The sequence below is a fragment of the Caenorhabditis remanei genome, chromosome I, assembly GCF_010183535.1.
Source record: "Caenorhabditis remanei strain PX506 chromosome I, whole genome shotgun sequence".
Lineage (NCBI taxonomy): Eukaryota > Metazoa > Nematoda > Chromadorea > Rhabditida > Rhabditidae > Caenorhabditis > Caenorhabditis remanei.
The window spans coordinates 9,501,038-9,521,588 of record NC_071328.1 but is presented as its reverse complement, the minus strand read 5'-3'; the positions used below and the strand labels follow the sequence as shown (position 1 = coordinate 9,521,588).

General features: G+C 37.5%; 3 protein-coding genes across 3 annotated transcripts; 1 reads left to right on the top strand and 2 right to left on the bottom strand.

The window, feature by feature from the left end:
- Positions 1–4: 4 nt before the first annotated feature.
- Positions 5–3,806, bottom strand: GCK72_001996 (uncharacterized protein; the record flags this gene model as incomplete). Its single annotated transcript, XM_003114728.2, has 17 exons — positions 5–250; positions 330–434; positions 477–583; positions 645–738; positions 784–913; positions 965–1,296; positions 1,343–1,471; positions 1,518–1,599; positions 1,649–1,764; positions 2,041–2,167; positions 2,275–2,353; positions 2,402–2,532; positions 2,577–2,694; positions 3,010–3,383; positions 3,434–3,528; positions 3,578–3,655; positions 3,702–3,806. 17 exons carry the CDS (start codon positions 3,804–3,806, stop codon positions 5–7), a joined length of 2,448 nt encoding a protein of 815 aa, XP_003114776.1.
- Positions 3,807–15,242: 11,436 nt separating this feature from the next.
- Positions 15,243–19,091, top strand: GCK72_001995 (uncharacterized protein; the record flags this gene model as incomplete). The annotated part of the gene is made up of 13 exons (XM_053723217.1): positions 15,243–15,367; positions 15,452–16,079; positions 16,126–16,289; positions 16,926–16,986; positions 17,294–17,404; positions 17,453–17,539; positions 17,595–17,752; positions 17,834–17,925; positions 17,975–18,102; positions 18,149–18,471; positions 18,518–18,607; positions 18,654–18,879; positions 18,927–19,091. 13 exons carry the CDS (start codon positions 15,243–15,245, stop codon positions 19,089–19,091), a joined length of 2,358 nt encoding a protein of 785 aa, XP_053591862.1.
- A 65-nt stretch (positions 19,092–19,156) lies between these two features.
- GCK72_001994 (uncharacterized protein) lies at positions 19,157–20,041 on the bottom strand (the record flags this gene model as incomplete). The annotated part of the gene is made up of 4 exons (XM_003114790.1): positions 19,157–19,258; positions 19,345–19,569; positions 19,690–19,815; positions 19,862–20,041. The coding sequence occupies 4 exons, from the start codon at positions 20,039–20,041 to the stop codon at positions 19,157–19,159; spliced, it is 633 nt and encodes a 210-aa protein (XP_003114838.1).
- Between the last annotated feature and the right edge of the window lie 510 nt (positions 20,042–20,551).

The following is a 20,551-nucleotide window of genomic DNA, read 5'->3' as shown; positions in this document are numbered from 1 at the left end:
TGATTTATAGATAGCTACTAGCAAATGAAGTACCCAAGAATGATTGACTGACAGATTGTGATGGACTTCTGATTCGGCGTGCTCCAGCTCTTGTGCTTCTTCCGGATCCTCCTTCACGAACTGGCTCAATCTCCTCAATTTCATCGTCTAAACCGTCTTCTCCACTCATCATTTGACGTTGTACCAACTGTTTGTAAAGTCCTTCTTGTTCCATTAGAGTCTTGTGATTTCCAAGTTGTTCAACTTTTCCCTGAAATTTGAAATGTTTTTTTTTTTCATATGCTACTCTCTGAAGCAGAGCAGTAACTCTATAAAAAAGTAGACACTACCTTATTAATTACGACAATTTTATCCGCATTCTCAACAGTAGAAAGTCTGTGAGCAATCAAAATGACAGTTTTTCCTTTCAAATTCTTTGAAATTGCCTCTTGGACCTGAAAAAAAAATAGAATTTAAAATAGGAAGAAAAAACAAACAGTATGTTCAGATTCAGCATCCAGGGCAGAAGTTGCTTCATCTAAAAGAAGAACAACTGGTTGACGGACAAGAGCACGGGCAATTGCGATTCTTTGTTTCTGTCCTCCTGAAAGTCGAAATTATCGAATAAGTCAGAACTAAACAAAATTTCATTTTATTCTCTTTACCCGACATTTGACTTCCTTTCTCTCCAACATTAGTATTATATCCATCAGTTGTATCATTCATAATGAAAGTATGTGCATTTGCGAGTTTAGCAGACTGTAAATCGTATCATTCGGAGTCATTTTTGGAGCAATTTCTAACCTTCTGAACCATATCATCATCGTATTTATCCAGTCCATATCCGATGTTTTCAGAAACTGATCGAGCATAGAGTACTGGTTCCTGTCCGACAAGAGCCACTTTTGTGTGCAAGTATTTGTGATCATACTCTCTGAAATTTCGAATAAATATACACATTTTACACCAAATTTTCTTTGCTTACCTGACTGGAACTCCATCAATCAATACTTCTCCACTCGTTGGCTCATAGAAATGTTCCAACATTGCAATACAAGATGATTTTCCACCTCCAGATGGTCCAACCAATGCGACAACCTCTCCTGGCTCAACAGTGAATGTCAAATCTTCCATAATTGGAAGGTCTGGACGAATTGGATAACTGAATGCCACGTGACGGAACTCAATTTTTCCTGTCATTGCATCCGGAGCATAAGTTCCAGTATTCTCAACACGTGGTGGTCTATCAATGAATTCAAAAACTTTACGAGATGCTCCGACTGCTTGCATCAATCCATTCCACACTTCTCCGAGCTCCTGAAGTACAAAAATCAAACAGGAACAAAGTTTTTCAAACACCAACTCTCAAATTTTCTCCAAGTTGGAATTGATACAAAAGAAATGATACTAAAAGTCCAGATTCCACTTTATTGTCAATGACTAAATGTCCTCCATACCACAATACAATCGTGAGAATTCCCATTTGAAGAAGCTGAAAATCATCAGATTACTGTAGCACTGAAGTACTGTAGACCCACTTCATTAGACCAGATCAATCCAATAACGACAAACACTTTGCGAGTGGCGATTTTCAAAGTGACATTTAGGAATGTCATGAATCTAAAAAAGTTATGAATATTAAAAGATACGATTACGGTGTTTCAGCAACCTGCTCGATTCATAGTTTTCACAAGCGAACGATTTGACAGTTCGGATCGATGAAAGAACCTCTTCTGCCACGTCATTAGCCTTTGCAACTGAGTTTTGAGTCTCTTCAGAAAGCATCTGAAATTAAAAATATTGAAAAAGCACTTTTGAAATCTGAAGCTTATTTTTCAGAAAAACGCATGCATAAAAATCTATTCTCTAAATTTTCATATCAGTCAGTTGTACTCTGATGGGTTCTATCCTATGTCTCAATGCCCAGTGCAACAAAAGCTCGACCGTCTGACGAGCCACGCGGTCATAAACTTAACTCATTCCGTTGGGAGCCCCGTCCCTTCCATGATATTTTTGAGACAAATCTATTTTCGAAACCCCGTTTAGAAAGTAAAAACTTACATCATACCAAACTCCGAAAATTTTGTTGACCAAGAAGATAATTGGAATATTGATAAGAGTAATCATGGACAGTTTCCACGAAAGGGTGAACATGAAAATGAGTGAACCGAAGAGCATCGTCAAGTTTCTGAAATATTGGTTTTGTAACTTTTTTCTTTTCTTCAGGCAATACAATTTCCTATGTTTAGTTTGGTTTTCTCAGAATGAAGACGGTTTTTGAAACAATAATCTCACCTTGTAAGTACATTCATGTAAAGAGACAATGTATTTGACATTGTCTGACAATCAGCTGACAATCGGGAACAAATTTCTCCTGAAAATATCTTTAAGTTTCTCTCTTTTTTCCTTCATATATTCTCACCAGTCTTGTTCATGTCGAAAAATCCGATTTCTTGTTTCACAACAGAGCGGAATAAATCATTACGAATTTGACGATCAATTGTAGCGTGAGCATATGTGAAAGAACCTCCACGAAGACCACCGAAAACCGTTCTAAAATAAGGGAAATAAAGTGTGAATCTATTTTAAAAACATACGATGCCAAAGAGAGAAGACCCATGATGAGAACTGTTCTGTGAAGTCTCTCATATGAAGCTTGATCTCCGAATACTGCAGTGACAACTTCTCCAGTATAAAAAGGAATGAAGACTCGACCTGAAGTAATTTCAGCCCTTAATTTCATTTTTTCTAAATTCTCCCCAAACCATTATCTCTACACACATACATCGATCACTTTCCTTCGCACGCACCCCGCGTTCATAACTACCCTCTTTTGCCTCTTGCTGCTGTTACACTCGTAGCGCAGTGGCTAGCGTTTTCGCTTGACAGTTGGCAGCCGCACCGCTGTGCTCGAGTTCAACTCTTCACGCCACATGATTTAGGTTTATTTGCTACTCTTGATTAATCATGATGACAAGAAAGTATGATGGCATTAAAAAAAGATTTTGCCTTTTTTAGTTTGAAACTTACTGAGGGAGTAACAGAACAGGAAGAAGAAGGCCATTCCGTAGTATTTCCATTGTCTTCCCATGTATCCAAGAAGTCTGTACAGTAATTGGAAAGTCTCTCTTTGTTCAGCTGCCTTTTCAGCTTCTTCTTGGCGAAGTCTTTCTTCAAGTTCAGCATCTCCGAAAAGAAGAGAGTCTCCAGTTCCAGCAGCAACTTCAGTGACATGAGTGAGAACTGAAGTCCAGATTCCTTGAAGAAGAAGTGAAGCAAAAATGCACCAAATCATCAAAATCCAGTCTCCAACTGCCAATCGGATATTATCATCTTCATAGAATGCAAGAAGTTTCGATGGAGCAAATGCAACAATCAAGAGCATTGCAGCAAAGACAACATTTCTGAACACATATTTGAATAATCTTTTCACGAGAACTATAGAAATTCTCACTTGACATTTTCAGCAACTTGTGAGAATCCAGAAGGAGAAGCCCATGCTGAAACTGCTCCACCAAGAAGAATACTGTCACGAATCAAAGCAACAGCCTAGAGGAAAAGGAGCTTAGAGGAAGGGATAAGGAAAAATGAAACATACCAAGAAATCCACCGGATTTTTCAAGAAACTATAATTCTCCAAATCAAACCAATGCGCTATATTGGCAAATGTGAAGTACTGAAAATTAAAAACTAAATCTAGATATTCTGACAATTTTACAAACTTTTCCATTCCAAGCGAGACCGAAAATATTGACTAAAAGATCTAAACCAATGAATGCAAGACAGATGAAAAGGGCTTGACCACCCGTGTAAAGAGAAGATGTCATTCTTCTGAAATTGAAAAGATACGATGTTGATTAGGGTTTACAGTAGCGAGCATAAGTGAGTACCCCTAGGTACTTTTATGTGTATCTCAGCTGAATCATGTCCGTTTTGCCTAAACTTTTTTTGAAAGGAAGCCAAAATATTCAGCAATACGAATATACGTTTTTTGAAAAACTTCCATCACTGATTTTTTCGATAATCGATTTTTCCTGATCTTGATTTGAAAATCCGAAAAAAAACTTTTTATTTTTCTCTTGGAGTTATTGAGTTTTTGATGTCAAAATGATGGAACATGTTCAAATAAACAAAAAATTATGTTGAATTGGCTTCTCAACTCCTGAGCATCGTGCTAGAGCTCCAGAAGTCAAAAGTAGTGCATTCGAAAAAATCTTCATAACTCCTCAAAAAAAGCTTCAAATTAGCCGAAACATGCACCAAAAAACGTGTCTTGAGTTTTTCTACAAACCAGCATCAAAAAATTACAGTTTAAGAAAAAATAATTTTTCAAATTTTTTCACTAAAATTTTTTTTTATTCCTATTTTTTCTCAATTTCTGGTATTTTCTGGATGAAAAACAAACATAACTTTCAAATACTGCATGCAAGATGCTTTATCACACATAATAAAACACATTTATGTGTTCCTTGTTCATGTTGTAGTCACAAAATACCAGAAATTGAGAAAAATAGGAATTAAAAAAAATTGTTAGTGAAAAAATTAGAAAAACTATTTTTTCTTAAACTGTAATTTTTTGATGTTGGTTTGTAGAAAAACTCAAGACACGTCTTTTGGTGCATGTTTCGGCTAATTTGAAGCCTTTTTTGAGGAGTTATGAAGATTTTTTCAAATGTACTACTTTTGACTTCTGGAGCTCTAGCACGATGCTCAGGAGTTGAAAAGCCAATTCAACATAATTTTTTGTTTAATTGAACATGTTCCATCATTTTGACATCAAAAACTCAATAACTCCAAGAGAAAAATAAAAAGTTTTTTTTCGGATTTTCAAATCAAGATCAGGAAAAATCGATTATCGAAAAAATCAGTGATGGAAGTTTTTCAAAAAACATATATTCGTATTGCTGAATATTTTGGCTTCCTTTCAAAAAAAAGTTTAGGCAAAAAGGACATGATTCAGCTGAGTTACACATAAAAGTACCTAGGGGTACTCACTTATGCTCGCTACTGTAATTGACGTAAGATTCAGACAAACAACAGGGATACGAGAGAGGCTTCTGTGCTCAGAAATTTTTACTGACTTCGAAGGAAGATTCTTCTTGATTTTCTGAAAATGAGTGGGAGAGAAAACCAAACGAAAAGTTGGACGAATTAGGAGAAATTTAGTAGAAAAATCGAAACTGTCCATTTGGTAGTGGTGATAACAACTTCTATCAGTGATTTTGAAGAGAATGGCAACTCTTTCGTGCTCTTTCTTTCAATTTACGGGACAAAATCAGTGATAAGAGAAATTATTCCTCTCTTACTCTTTTTCTCTTTTCTCTTTTCAAGCCAAATAATCACTGATTAGGCGCCGCGCCGCTTGTCAAACATGAAACATCCAAATTTGTTGCAAACTGGGGAAAATTGAAGAGCAAGATGATTTGTAAACTCAATTTACTCGGGATATTCAGATTAATACAGCAATGATGACGATTCAAGAGTAAACATAAAAATAAGTGTTGATTATTTTATTCGTGGTGTATTCAGTTTTTCAGGAAACATGGAGTGTTTTTCTGTTTTTTTTTCACATTTTCTTCAAAAGTTAGTTGATTTCCACTGTTGCAATGCAACGCAATTTGTTTTTATTTCATTCGCACGTTTGAGATTACTGTAGATTACTGTAGGCGCATGTATGTCCGCAACTTCTCGTATAATCATGCGCCCGCATTTTTTCTTCGTGGACTCCTCTCGGATAACGTCTGCAATTCATTTTCCACCAAAGACACATTTTTGGTTTATTCTGTGCTTATTTTAAATCTTTCTGCTCCTATTTGCTTTTAGCCCTGGGAATTTTTAAAACTTTATTTCCAGAAATTAATTCAATTTTGTTTTGGAACAGTTGTGTTGCAAATACAGGAGACTTCATATATTTTTGTTTTTCTCTCTCGGCAACGTATTTTCCCACACAATTAGTGAATTATGCTCTATTCATGCTGTTGCAAATAAGTCTAGTCCCTAATTTACACCGAAAAATATACTCGATTTCCATCCGTTTTCCATTCCCGCTTGGTAATGTCACCTGGCCTCAAATTTCGATCTCTTTGCCCTTATTTACGCCATAATTAGTGGGTCAACAATGCCACTCGCAGACTTGGCGTTTTGCCAAGTCCCATTCACTCTTTATGTCTGCGTCTACTTTGTCTCCAGACGGCTGTTTAACATATCCTCGCCGGCTTCGAGACAGCTGGCTTGCAAATGCAGAAATTGAAAACACGATTTCCGAATTTCGTTTCAGGATTCATAATGCGTGCTCATACAAAGTTATGTAATAAATAACTGACATTCATAAGTAGAATGGGAATAAATATTGCCATTGACAAGTGATGAATCAAGCAGGCGCTCCCCATTCCCATGTCGTCAGCCGTTTTTGTTCGATTTGAATAGGAAAAACGGCGGGAATGAAAAAAATGAAAGAAGCTAGGAATCAAGTGAATTGAGGAGACGTATGCGTCAAAGGAAGATTCGAAATCGAGGTCGTTCTCCGAGATGACCGCTCGTCATACATCTGAATAAGAGGAAAAGAGGCGAACAAATGAACGGAAAAGTGAAGAGATGAATAGAGAGAAAGAGGGCGAATTGGTTGAACAACGCATATAGTTATATGTACCTGCTAGACGCGGTCGTTGCTGCATTGGTTTCTTTTATACTCTTTACATACATTGAATGCGCCGTTGGAAGTTTTTTCCTGTCTAGTTTCTTTTTCAGTTTCACGTCGTTACAGAGTCGCTTACTTCTTCTGATCGTATTTCCTGTTATTTCAATCCCGCAGCGAAAGCTTTATCTATAGGTTTTATACTGGAAGCCAATTTCCGTTTCTATGAGGTTCGGTCCGTAAATGCCAGCTGGTTGGTTGTAGCATAGGTTGTGTTGGGACACCCCCTGCTTCCATTCGTAAATGAAAATTGGGCACACCATGTATTAGAACCTAATCTGCTTCATTCGACCAGTGAATCACGATTTTGTCATTTCTTTCAAATTTTCCTCTAGTATTATAATTTTTCTATATTTTCATGGCGCAGTCATGTACCCATATCGAAAGGGTAGATCTAACAAATCGGGTTTAAGGAAGCAAAAGTAATACATTTCGGTAATTCTTTAAAGTTATTTCATAATTTTTGAAAGTTATTTGAAAGTGCCTCTGCCGAAATGATTACTGAAAGTCAAAGGCTTATGGTACAAATATGTTGATCTTCAAAATCCCTTTCAAAACGACTTTCCTAAACTTTGCTCTTCCGATTGTTGTCCTGAAGGTTATTGTGACCCGACATTGGTCCCATCTCGTCCCGTTTACTCTATTTTGCCTCGCGTTCTCCAACAACACACATTGCCGTGGCTATTTTCATTCCGTGTGTCCATTCCTCTCTCTTCCTCTCCATCTCTTCTATTCTTCCCCTTTACTGAGGTGACCGGCACCAACTGGGTGCGGCCTATCTCTGGTTCTCTGGGTCTCTAGGCTTTTGACCAATCTCTAAGGTTTCTACACCCTTCACCACCACCGCTCCTTTCCTTCTCACTCCTCCACGCTTCTCTCTTTCTCTGCATCTTCAGACGACACAGACGACGACGACGACGCCAAAAGCATTATATATATTTTCGGTTATGAATTCTATTCTGATATAATTTATAGTTTATCAGTTGTTATTGGACTTTGATCCGAAACGTTTCTGTTCTGTTCGGAGTTAATCTAGACACGGAAGTTTGATATTTTTAAATCAAAAATTAAAGAACAAGCTGTTGTGAGGAAATGTATGCATTTTTGTAATTAATTAGTGATTTTGAGCAGTAATGAGTTCTGAAAAAAAAACTCAATATCCCTCATCAACTCTGGTTGTTCTCAGAATACTTTATTATCATAATTCCACGTTTCATGTTTAAATATAACAATCTATGTTCACCATTCATTTCTACCCGAAATCATCGCTCTTCCCAAGGAACCACCTATTTGTCAATTTCACTCTTATCTACAATCGAAATCTTGACGAGATTCCGCAGCTAAGCAACTTCTAATTTGCGCAAATTTTAAATTTTTCAGAAACTAACGGATGAATGCTCTTCTAATCACTAAATCTTAACAAAGCCACTAAAAATGAGGGACCATCAAAAAACGGAGCATCATCATGAAACAAAAACATTTGAAGATGTCGCTTTCGAAATGCTCTCAACTGTCAGTCCGGTTAAACTGCCACGAGAAGATATTCCATTCGATTCTGTCAGAAAAATTATTCTCAACGAGGTAATAAATATTTTAGTCTAGATACTCTGCCTAGTTTTAAAGCAATGTAATTTTATCTTTATATTTCAGGTTACAAAAAGGAGGAATAAAAACTCGAAGCCATCGACAAGTGCTAGAGCAAGTGAGTTGCTTTTTTTATTAATCAAAATCGCCTTTTTCTCAAATTCTCTTATCACAAAAAAAGTCATCTCGTTTTCTTTTTCTTTATTCTGACCTTTCTTTAACGACCTTGATATAGTGCGACTTCAATTAATTTGCTGCCTATTTTTCGCCATTTTAGTCGTCTATCTGTTTCCTTTTTCACACTTCTTTTCCTCTTCAGTACTATTTTGTTTTTTCGATTTATGGCATTCAGTAATCAATTTTTGTTATACTTTTCTTCCGTTTCCGAACAGAATAGAATGCTTCACTGGGTTCAGATATTTTCTCCGCCTTATTTCAATAGATTCTTGTTGATAAAATATAACATGAATTTCGTTGTATTTTTGAAATTTTGAAAACTCAGTGAGCAAAAATAATCAATCGACAGTGCTCTCAGTTTCTGTTGTAGCACTGAAATACAATCCTAGAAATTTTAAATAATTCAAAACACGCTCTCTGATTCAATGTTCTTTCTATCTATATATTGTCGAAATAAAAAAAGTGATACCGGTGTTTGCGGACTTAGTGCTAATTTTAATAATTTTTCCACTAAGTCCGCAAACACCGGGTATCACTTTTTTATTTCGACAATATCTCAGTGTTCTGATTATATTTACATTTGATCCAAATGTATTTTCCGTCTCCGACAATGATACTGTACAATTGCTGGCAGAGTACACCCCGCGGGAGAGAGTGTTCTGTTTGAGTTCTTCCTTCTTCTACCATTTACCTATTGACATTCTCCAATTTCTCGTATTCTCTATCTACTGTCTTTCGTTTGCGCAGTACCTTTTTCTTTCTGCCTTCTTTTTGTACCTTCACACTCTCTTCTACAGCCTTTATGCCTCACTTTTCACAGTTCTTCGATCACTCCCTCTTTGCTACGGCAGACAGGTTGCATAGTGTTCATATACACCAACACCCTATTCGTAGAATCACACGTTCGCGCGTATACCGTGTCGTATTCGATTATTCACTGTGAAAAAAAAGTTGATCTACCGAATTAGCAGATAAATTTACGCCAGGAAACATGATAAGGGTAAGTTGTAACAATTTATTGAATCGATTCAGAAATTAATAAGAATTTTAGAAAGCATTGCATAGATATTGTTCTTCGTCTTAAAATGCGTCTCAACTACACCCAAGAACCTAATTCTTGAGCGTTGATTTTTTGTAATTGATTTGTTTCTTAATTGATAAAAAGTTACTCGAATAATTAAATTGTAGCTTGAAACCAGTGTTTTGGTATCCTGTGATTGACAATCGGTTTAAATATTGTTTTCCCGGCGTTCTTTTTGTAAATTTCAAACCAAGCATCCTGATACGTTTCTTTTTGAAATTCTTATCTGTCAGGAAGTTTAATGCTGATAACGAAATAAATGCATGACATTCATTTTCTATTTGAAAATGACCATTAGTTTTGAATCATTTGAACGGGAAGTGAAAGTAGATTTTTTAAGTTTGAGTTAAACAATAAGGTGTTTCGTCTTGTCTTGCTGATCAGAATTTCAAGCACTTAATCGAATTCCATGGAAGCTTAAATCTTTTTCATAAGAGAAAACGCTATTGACATTTTCAATTGTTTCTGTTGCAGTAGTCATTCGCGATTTGTACTTTTAGAAATGTATCAATACACGACTACATATAGAACAGGTTTTCACACTTCCAACGAACCTCTTTTCGTTGCCTGGCATAGTGCCAACCTATTCTCAATCTACTGTCTCTTACTCTTTTCGTCTCTTTTCTCCATTCTCATTCTCCTGGTCGTCAACGTGTTATCAGTCTTAATATCACCGTGTCGCCACTCCTTTCTCTCGTTTCGATATTTTTCATTCACCTGTTACCACTTTGCGGTCTTTTCCGTCTTCGATTTTTTCGACGCGCATAAATTGTTTCTTTGTTCGAAATAGTTCTGTCAGAACAAAATGTCATTGGTGCTCAAAACAAATCCCGTATAAACATTGCAATTCATCACGTGTTTCCAGACATGGACGAATTGCTCGAGGATGGACCTAGCTCGTCCAGCTCATCAAGCCACGTCGGAGAATCATCATCGTCTATTCTGGACAGAGGGACGATGACAGATGATGGAGAAACAGGAACACCAAGACCAATAGCAGCAAGGCTTTACGGTGAGATATTAAATCATGTAGCCGAGTCATGCCCTCTCCGCCCCTCCCCTATTGCAAGACGTGTGAAAGCTTTATGCAAGTCTGGCATGTACATGCATGTCATTGTCTCGGGATATTTTTGAATAAAGCGTAGTATATTTTTTGTCTGATGGTTCGAGGTTCCTGTCCAACTTACCCATGTTCTAGGTGACTGTCCTCGATCCTCTTCTAGTTCCACCTCATCAGCAGCTCCTTGTGGATCATCTGACGGCACAGATGCCAAGAAGAAACCACTAAATTATAGAGAGAAGCGTATTGCTGAAGCTCGGGCAGGAAGGATGAAGAAGTATAGAGAGAACACAGAAATTGTGGAATTCAGTGAGTCATATTACGGAAATTTATTTATTATATAATTTAATCGTTTCTTTCAGAATGTGAAGAGAATGGTTTAAAAGAAGAATTTCTCAAGTTCTATGCAGAACTACTTGAAGACGATTCGGACCCAGCTAACGTCTATTACCGGATTGTTGAATCACTGGATTTTTATTTTCGTGCCAAAACTTGGGAAAGCAACTGTCCAGTACGTTCATTGTATTTATAAACTGTTCTCAGTTTTGAATTTTTCAGAAACTTCTCTGCGAATTCCTATGCGAAACCATTCTGAAGACATGCCAAGAACTGAATGAAAGTCATGAAACAAGCAATGCAACCGACGAAAGGAAATCGAGAGAGATTCAAATTCAGGTGAGAGACAGTGAGATTGAGAGAAAACACTTTCTGTGGTTTTCATTTACTAACCCAAGAGATTAGAACATTATAAATCAATCAGATTGATCTTTTCCTGTGATTGATACGTGGTCGATCAATCAATCAGCCAATTCCAATCCCCCTACTTTTTTCTAAGTTTTTCTCAGTGATATCATCTGCCTGATAACCATCTTTGTCTATCTCTTTCTCCTTTAACAAAAGAATTTCGGAAGATCTGGCGGAGTGCCAACTATTGATAAGACATTTTCGACGATTGTTATCTTTTGTTTTATTTTTCAGGTACTTCTCACTTTGCATGTGTTCGTTGTTACTAACGAACAACGATGGTTGGACGAGTCGATCAACAAAATGCGAATGATATTTATTTCGGTTGGAGCTGAAAAACTGCGAGCGTTTGTTGAGGAGCCAGTGACGGATATGTGAGTTTTAAAACCTGTCTGAACTTTTCCATTGCCGAATCAAAACTTTAATTTCAATCTCTATATCTTTTTTTGTTAAGAAATTTCAAAGTAAGAAATCCATACCAAGATGATATTTTTCCCAATTACAGTTTCCTCGAACTGATTCGTGACGATCTTGCGACAATCTATGATGAACTATGTATCAACCTTCCGGCTGATCTTGTCCAATACAATATAGGACTCTTTAAAATGACTGAAGCAGAGGATAATTTCGTTGTGAAGCGTCGGAATGGAGCTGCAAATCGTCTCGAACAGATGCTCATTGAAACTTCCGATAATTTGGGAATAGGCGGAGTTGAAAAGACTACAAGAGCTACCTCTGAAGCACCAGTTAAACGGAAAAGTTTGAAGAGGAAGACTGATGAAGTTCCCAAAGGTTAGTTCTGAAAATATCAGCTGAACTCCTTATACCTTCATGTGAAAATTTGTTAAATTGATGATAAAATCGAACCACCTAGAGATCAACTTCTCGTAATTTGTTTTCTTTTTCTCTTGCCATACAGCCAAAGATCACGGTTTCTTCCCTCCTTTTCGATATATCCAACACTAATCCTCTCATCCGTGTGACCACCCGGAACGCACGCACACATACACAAAAAGTCCAGTGACTCCTCCTTCTCTATTTTCTTCTTCTTCTTCTCCCACCATCCTTCCCTTCTGCCCCTTTTTATCTTTTCTACTCCTTCAATACTCTAGTCGGTTCTCTGAGTGTCTGTGGACTCTTCGCTTCACGTGATCTACTATCTCATAACACTATAGGTCTATTTGTTGCTCTTTTCTTGCTCTACGATGTGTGTGCGACCCCCTCACACACCAAATCATTCAGTTTCTTTCGGTGGTTTTTTCATTGACGTGTTTGTAACTGCTTCTGAATTCATGATAATTTTTTAGCCCATAAAAATAGTAATTCCCTTGTTAATCTTCAGTCTGAAATCATTTTACTTTTTAATGATTTTCTATCGGTTCTATGATAAGATAAGGAATTATTATCTTTCCACATAGGAACATTCAGTTAGATTTCAACGCTGACTGCTTGACAGAATACTTTTTTTTAAAGTTTCTTGAACTTCATGATCTTATTTACAGAACTGCTATCTCCAGCTCGTCCAACACGTGCGGCTGCTGCAGGTCGACCCGATTACAAGCAATTTTTCGTCGAGGATACTCCAGATGAAAAATATTACAAAAAGAAAGCGTCGAAAAAGAAAGAGTTAGAAGACGAAGAAGAGGAGGAAGAAGAGGAGGAGGAAGAGGACGACGATAACGACGAAGAAATCGAAGTCACCTATCATTCCAGAAAAAAAAGAATCACTATAAAAGAGGAAATCGACGAAGAAGTGAAACAAACTCCAATGGCTAAGTTGAGAGCTGCTGCAGCTTCGAAAAATGGGAAAAGGTGCTCCAGAAGATTGTCTGAACTTGTTAAATTGAGCGAAGAACGATCACAAATACCGAAAAAGGCTCGCGAAAATTTGAACCGAATTCTCGAGGTACGTCTATGTGTTTTATACCAAATTTTCAACGTTTGATCTACCACACAAAGTGTTTTTGAAATGTTAGACTCAATTCAATTTTCACCAGTTACTTCATGAAACATTCTTATTACTAGATCGATTTTTTGTTTCAGAAAGCCAAAACTCCACTCCGTTCGATCATACGCCCAACCCGGAAAAGTGTACTCTTTGGAGCGACAACAACATCGTCATCAGCAGGAATGAACACCAGAGGAAGCAATTCACGTGCTTCACTTCTCACACGATTCTCTGATGCTGGAGACAGAAGATCTCCAGGTGAGGAATTGACCGTTGACACTTCTGGTGGACATGACATCAATACACCGTCGTCAGCATCTGAATCCAGTACACCTACACTTAGAGAACGATCGATGAGAAAACGGCCAGCTAGATTTCGTGGCGATTCGTTCACTGACCAAGGAGGTAGAAATGTGAGTTGTTTGTTATTAGTTTTCTGGAAGAACGAAGACGTCATGTTTATTTTCAGATCAAAGTGAAGCAAGAAGAGGAAGATCCAGAGTTAGACTTTCCCGAAACGACATCATCATCCTCATCTAAACGAACTTCAAAAACAACGTCGGCATCTTCTTCTGCTGCAACAACTCCCTCAAAATGGACGGATCGACAATTAAAACGACAGTTGGGATTGACGCGTGAAGACCTCAATAGGTACGCGTAGAGATCATCAAGAACGCCTCCTTCTCCAAATCTTCCATATATTTTCTGTACGTTTACCTCGTGAGAAAAGTATCAGAATAACGTTTAGTATTTTATCGGAGGAATTCTATTGATTTTCTACGTTTTTTTGAAATAATAAAACAGTAGTTTTGTTTTTCCAGGTATCGCGCAGCGATGCTAACGACGGGTGAGAGAAACCGAAACAAAAATGTAAAAGTAAGTTTGATACAGTAAATTTTGTTCTGCATGGTCGTCTATGTATTTTTTCAGATTAACTGGGAAAGTGCTCAAGTGAATCGAGCTGGACGTGTTAAAGGAGCCGGGGCCAGTGAAGATGGTACTCCGATTTTTGGAATTATGCGTCGAAATGTACGAACAATGATTTGTCACGTGTTACTAAACGATACCAATCCAGACACGAGTTTCAATTGGAACAAAGTGAAATTTGATGATTTCGAAGTGAGTTTCAACCTCTATACTTTCATATCTTTTTGAATAAGGAATTACCTATGAATTATCTGTGTTCAGAAACCTCGTACCCGTCAATTACAATCGCTTATTCAAAAACCGGAGGCATATATGGAATCTCTCAAACAAAAATACATTGAAAAGAAGGCGATGCCGTTGAAAAGAATGCGTTCAAATGCAGCCGCCGCGGCATCAGTGACAATTTCTGAAGAGTCAACATCTACATCTGAACCATCTGGAAAACGGAAATGCCTGGCATCTTCTTCATCTACGAGACGAACCACTCGGGTTGCTATGTCAAAAACAGTCGCGTCGTCGTCTTCTTCGTTTTCTATCAGATCTAAAAAATCACCTGATGAGTTTGATGAGTATGGATTCGAATCTGAGGCCGATGATTAGATTCTCCATCTATTTCACATGCCCCTACTCGATTTCTGTGAAAACTACCCATTTTTCTTAATTTTGTCAATTCAATTAAGCATTTCAAAATGAAAACCAAAATCATGTAAATTTTAATCTCTGTTTTATTTGTCATTAACTATAAGTTATTTCCTTGTTTTTCTCTCCAAATTTCCAATGATCTTTCAACTATGTCCTCTTGATAATTCGAAACGTATGATAATATCCTCAGCATATTCTGTATCAATTTTTTCCTCCCTTTTCATGATATTCATTTTTTATATTTCGGACCTCAACTTTAACCACTGTCATTAAACTTGAAAATAAAATTTTCTTTGACTTTATCGGTTATCGTATTGATATTTAATTGGTTCCCTGACTACCTCGCTCTATATCTTTCTCAATGTCTGTAGTGTCTCTGTTTTTCTAGCTTATTTTTCACTTTCAGATGGCTCCGAAAACTAAAGTCCCTCCAAAAATTGTGAAGAAAGTGGAGAGATCTCCAAGCCCGGATGACTCTCCCGTCCGTAGATCTGGACGTCAAAGAATCGAAATGGGAAAATATGAGGAAGGGTGAGTTATACTATGTTATTAAAAGTCTCAATTTGAGACTCTCAAACATGATGAAAAATTACTAAGTTTCCTTCATATTTTCAGATTCGATCGTCACGAGCTCGAATTGGCTCTCCGAGCATCCCTCAACGAGGCGAATCATCAAGGAGGGAAACCGGCAACTCCTTCTTCGTCTTCATCTGCCGCATCTGCCCCAGCCCCTGCTCCACCTAAAAAAGATGTGAAACCGAAGAAAAAAGCTGTGAAACCAGTTCCAGCTGCTTCTGCTGCTCCAGCTGTTGCAGCTGCCGAGCCTGTTGCTGAACCGAAAAGAACAATTCCATCCAAAAAAGAACGCGATGCTGAGAAGAAGGCTGCTGCCGCTGCCGCTGCTGCTGCTGCCACATTGACTTCCATGAAGAAAACTCCAGTGAAGCGTGCCGATAAGAGTACCGCTTCCACCGCTTCTGCGACTACTTCTGCGGAGACTATCACTCCAAAGAAAAAAGCAGCGGCTGCTAAGGCAAAGAAGGTTGTCGCCAAGCCATCATCTACCGAGGTCGCCGAAGCGACCTCTTCATCTGCTCATGAGACTTCTCCAGAACTTGACAATGAGGTAGCCCCAACTTCCAATGAAGCTACTACATCGACTACTGCAACACCATCGGTTGCCACAGCTCCAATTGCTAAAGAAGTTAAGGCTGAACAACCAGTCAAGAAAGTTGTAAAGAAGGTATAACGAAATTATTTATTATTTGGTTAACGAGAGCTTCTTTCAGAAGGCTATTGCGAAGAAATCTCCGGCCTCCACCTCAACCTCTGATGCCGTTCCAAAGAAGAAGAAGAAGCCAGTTGTCCAAAAACTCTCTTCGAAGCCAACCAAGCAATATTTGGAAAACGAGAAACAGATGCGTCTGATGGCCTGTGCTAAAACCGGCGTATTGTAAATGGCCGGATAATTCTAATACCCAATATTTAATCAAAAATCGAACCTGAAAGGACCCTAAAACCCAGAAAAAAATTGTATTCGTTATTACTCTCGGAATTTTCTAAAATTCATGTGCATTTCTTTCTTAATTTTTCTCGACTTTTTCCATGTTTTTCTCATGTTCCATGTTATCTCATGTATCATTCTAAATTTCCCACATTGATATATTCTTACATTGAAACAGTTACATCTAAATATTCTACTGGATTTATATATGATTGTGCCTAATTTCGTTTTTTATATACCTCTTTGACAACGTCTTCTACTATGGCTAAATTTGCAACTGAATCGATTGATATTTAATCTCGATTTTTCGGAATATACAATAAAATATGTTAAACGCAGCAGTCTTTTTTAAATAGTTAGCGGTTTCAGGTTGTTCACGGTTAATGGCTGATTGAAAAAGTATCGATTTATGAGTAGTGGTGTCACTGAAAGATATTTTAATCTTTGAAAAAGAAAAAAATTACAGAAAAAAACTATGGGTACAATACTTCGGATAGTGTTAGTTTCTACAAATATTCTTCTTGCTCTTTTTATTTTTCAAAATGGATTTCTACTAAAGAGACAAGAAATTTCATCAAAATCAAGTTGCTCCGATGCTCATGCACAACCAGGACAGCATTGTTGGATGAAGCAACAATATAACAGAGTAAGAGAGTATTTCATCGTTTTGAAAAGAAGAAAACATGAAAAAAACTGAATACAAGGGCATTGATATGCTAATTATTTTTGTGGGAACGCAGATAGTATTGTTGGTCAAATATGTACATGAACAATAACCGTATCACTGGTGATGAGAAGAATGCATGATCACAACGATTTTTTAAAAGTTTAAATCTTGTTGTTGTTAGTTACATATTTCGAACATTTCGATGAATATATTCATATGAATCAAGAAGTGATTTTTATTCCAATTCTTATCAAACAAAATTAGAAAGTTTGAACTTGCCCTTCAGGTAATCTTGATTCTCGTCGATGCTCTTCGTTATGATTTTCTTATTCCTCCTAAGCAAAACAAACCGACAAACTCGGACTCGCCGGAATGGTTTTATCAGGGGCAGATGAAAGTGAGATACATCTTTTTGATAATAGGAGAATAAATAATAAATATTCAGCACGTCGGAAATCTAGTTTCATCTGGTAAAGCTTCGATCGGAACACTATTAGCTGACCCTCCAACTACAACTCTTCAACGATTAAAGGTCAGGAAATATCAAAAAGTTTTAAAAACATTTTTTCTGATACCATAAACTTCAGGCTCTAACGACTGGAACTCTACCAACTTTTATTGATGCTGGAGATAACTTCTCCCCGGATGCAGCTGTAAATGAAGATAGTTTTATATATCAAGCGTCACAACTTGGAAAAAATATCACACTCCTCGGAGACGATACGTGGTACGGTAGAGTTTGTTGGTAACGATTTCTTCGACTTTAGTTATAAACTGTTGTCTGTGGTGAATTCAAAACACATAGTTTGAATTTTCATCTTTTCAGGTTGTCTCTTTTCCCGAATCAATTTTCGAAAACAGCCGCCTACGATTCATTTGATATCAATGACTTGAACAGTGTCGACGATAAAATTGCTCGTAAGTTGTTTCTCATTCCAAATAGAAAATAAGCTCCGTCGATTTTCAGCAAAACTTGAAGAAGAGATTAAGTCATCAGAATCCTCGTCAATTATTATTGCGCATTTCCTTGGAGTTGATCACTGTGGTCACAAATTCGGTCCATCTCATCCAGTTATGGGAGACACTCTTAGAAAAGTAAGACAGATCTCGTCGCTGTACTTAAAAATCTGTATTATCTCAGATGGATCGTATAATATCAAACAGTGCTGAATCGATGAAATCTGATGATCTTTTAATTGTAATTGGAGATCATGGAATGACATCAACAGGGGATCATGGTGGAGAATCAGACAATGAAATTCAAGCTGGAATTCTCGTTTACTCGAAAAAACGTCAAATTGAATTGCCTCGTCGACCGATTCATCAAATTGATATTGTTCCAACTATATCTCTTTTAATGGGTCTTCCCATTCCATTCTCTAATTTGGGAACAGTTATAACAGGAATGTTTAAGAGAGATTTACAAGAAATTGCGGTTGGAATGAATTATGAACAAGTAAAAAGGTAAAAACTCGGTAAATGAGTTCCCGGAAAGTCGAATAATTTTAAGGTTTGCCGAAACATATGCGACACAGAAGAATTTCGGAGAACTTCACTTTCATACAGCTCGTGATTCGAATACAATGGAAGACCAAATCGAGTATGTTCATTCGATATCTAACCAAGATCTTATTCTTCAATTTCAGCACAATGTCTCGAATTCAGACACTACTCCGAGTGGCATGGACACAGTTTGATGATTCTTATATTAATGTTGGATTGTTTTCTTTAGTTGAATCCGTCATGTTTCTGATGACAAATGAGGCGATGTCATTGGAATGGATTATATATCGGACCGGATGTGCACTACTTCAAGCAGCTCTTCTCACGGATAAAACTGATTCTGATGGAAGTGCGAGAACTTTGCTTCTGGTGGGTTTTTCACTCGATTGAACCTGAATCTGACAGTCTAATTTCAGATGACTCTTGCTGTCTCGTGCCTTTCGTCTATCATTTCACTTGCTCACAAGGCTCTTCAGATTCGATTCTCGTTTGACGTCTTGGTATCAACTAGAGCTATAGGTAAGGAGTCAAAAATATTCATCAGTGGAGCGAATGGTACAGTTCATGAAAGAGACATTTGAGTCGGTATAATAAGTTAAAAAATAGTTGAGAGAACATCGAAAATCATATGTTATTTATGCAATTTTCATCCAAAATACTTCATTACTTCTTGAAGACGCTTACGGGCATCAAGAACACGTTTCTCTTGGGAGCTGATCTCTTCGACGAGCTGAGCAAACGGAACACGCTGAAAAAGAAAAAAAAACAATTATAAAACTAGGGAAATCAAGAAACATATCAACTCCTGAACTATTCAATGCAGAAATCTCTTACCTCACAGAGCGGTTGATCGTGATGTGCCAATGCCATGAAGCTTCCATCGAGTTTATCTTTATTGGCCGGTTGCCCGAAAGTTCCATTTGTCATGAATCCGTTATTTATCTGTTGAATTACAGTCGTTGTTGTTTCTTCTGGAGTAAATGCAGAAACGGCAGGTTTCAGTAGTGAGATCGCTTTGATTGACTCGTATGAATATTCAGCTTTCGTCACATCCGCGATCTGGAAAACATTCATAAATGTGAATACTCCGTTTTCAGTTAATCAAATGTATCTTTATTCTGTAAGAGCTAAATTTATATAAGTTGAAGGTGTCTGTGTATCTCTCAGAAACACACTCACTCGATCTGGCTTTTCGTGTGGAATTGCAACTTGAAGTCCGCTGAGACTCTTGGCCCACATTGATTGAAATGGGCGCATTTCCGTCTTCCGACGAGATCTCCGCTTCAAAAGTTCGTCATTTTGAACCTGGAAATTTGAAATTTTATATAGTTCGAATACTATAAATACTGACTCTGCTTTCAAGTTGTGACGTGGTAACCTCAGAAACGTGTTGTGAGAATGTCGTCGGGCACTTCCGTACCACTAGATCCCAGTTTCCGTCGAATCCAGTTTTCATCTCTTTTTCGAGTGGGCGAGCTTTCAATGGCCGTCCCGGACGACGTTGACGGAAAAGAGCATCGGCTTTCGCCATTTTTTATCTGAAAAAGAAAATGTGATTTTTAGCAGAAATTATCAAAATATAAGTGATATTCCGAAGCTCAACGAATGATACAGTAATATACTAATACGGTTCCCAGTGAACCAACCAAAGACGTTACATATGACCATGAGGAGTTAAATTTCTTGAAAATAACATCAGAGTTATGCTATTTTTCCACTTCTGATCGAAATTCATGAACAGAGCCGCGAGGAATACGAAATCAATAAAAAGGAACGCATTTCAATTAATGGTGAGAGAGTGCATTGAAAGTGGAGAGCATTGTCTGTCTGGTGCACTGGAGCGCACTTTCGTGGACTACTGTGGCTTGAGATGTGTCTTGTAAATAGAAGGAGATGATTGAAGGGATGTATTTATGAGGGAACAAAAAGTGATAGAGAGAAGTGATCGAAATGGATGTATGAGAGCACAAAAAGTGATAGAGACAGGAAAATGGATCATAACTTGCAGTAATGCAGCCTGAAATGAAATTGTAAAAGAGTG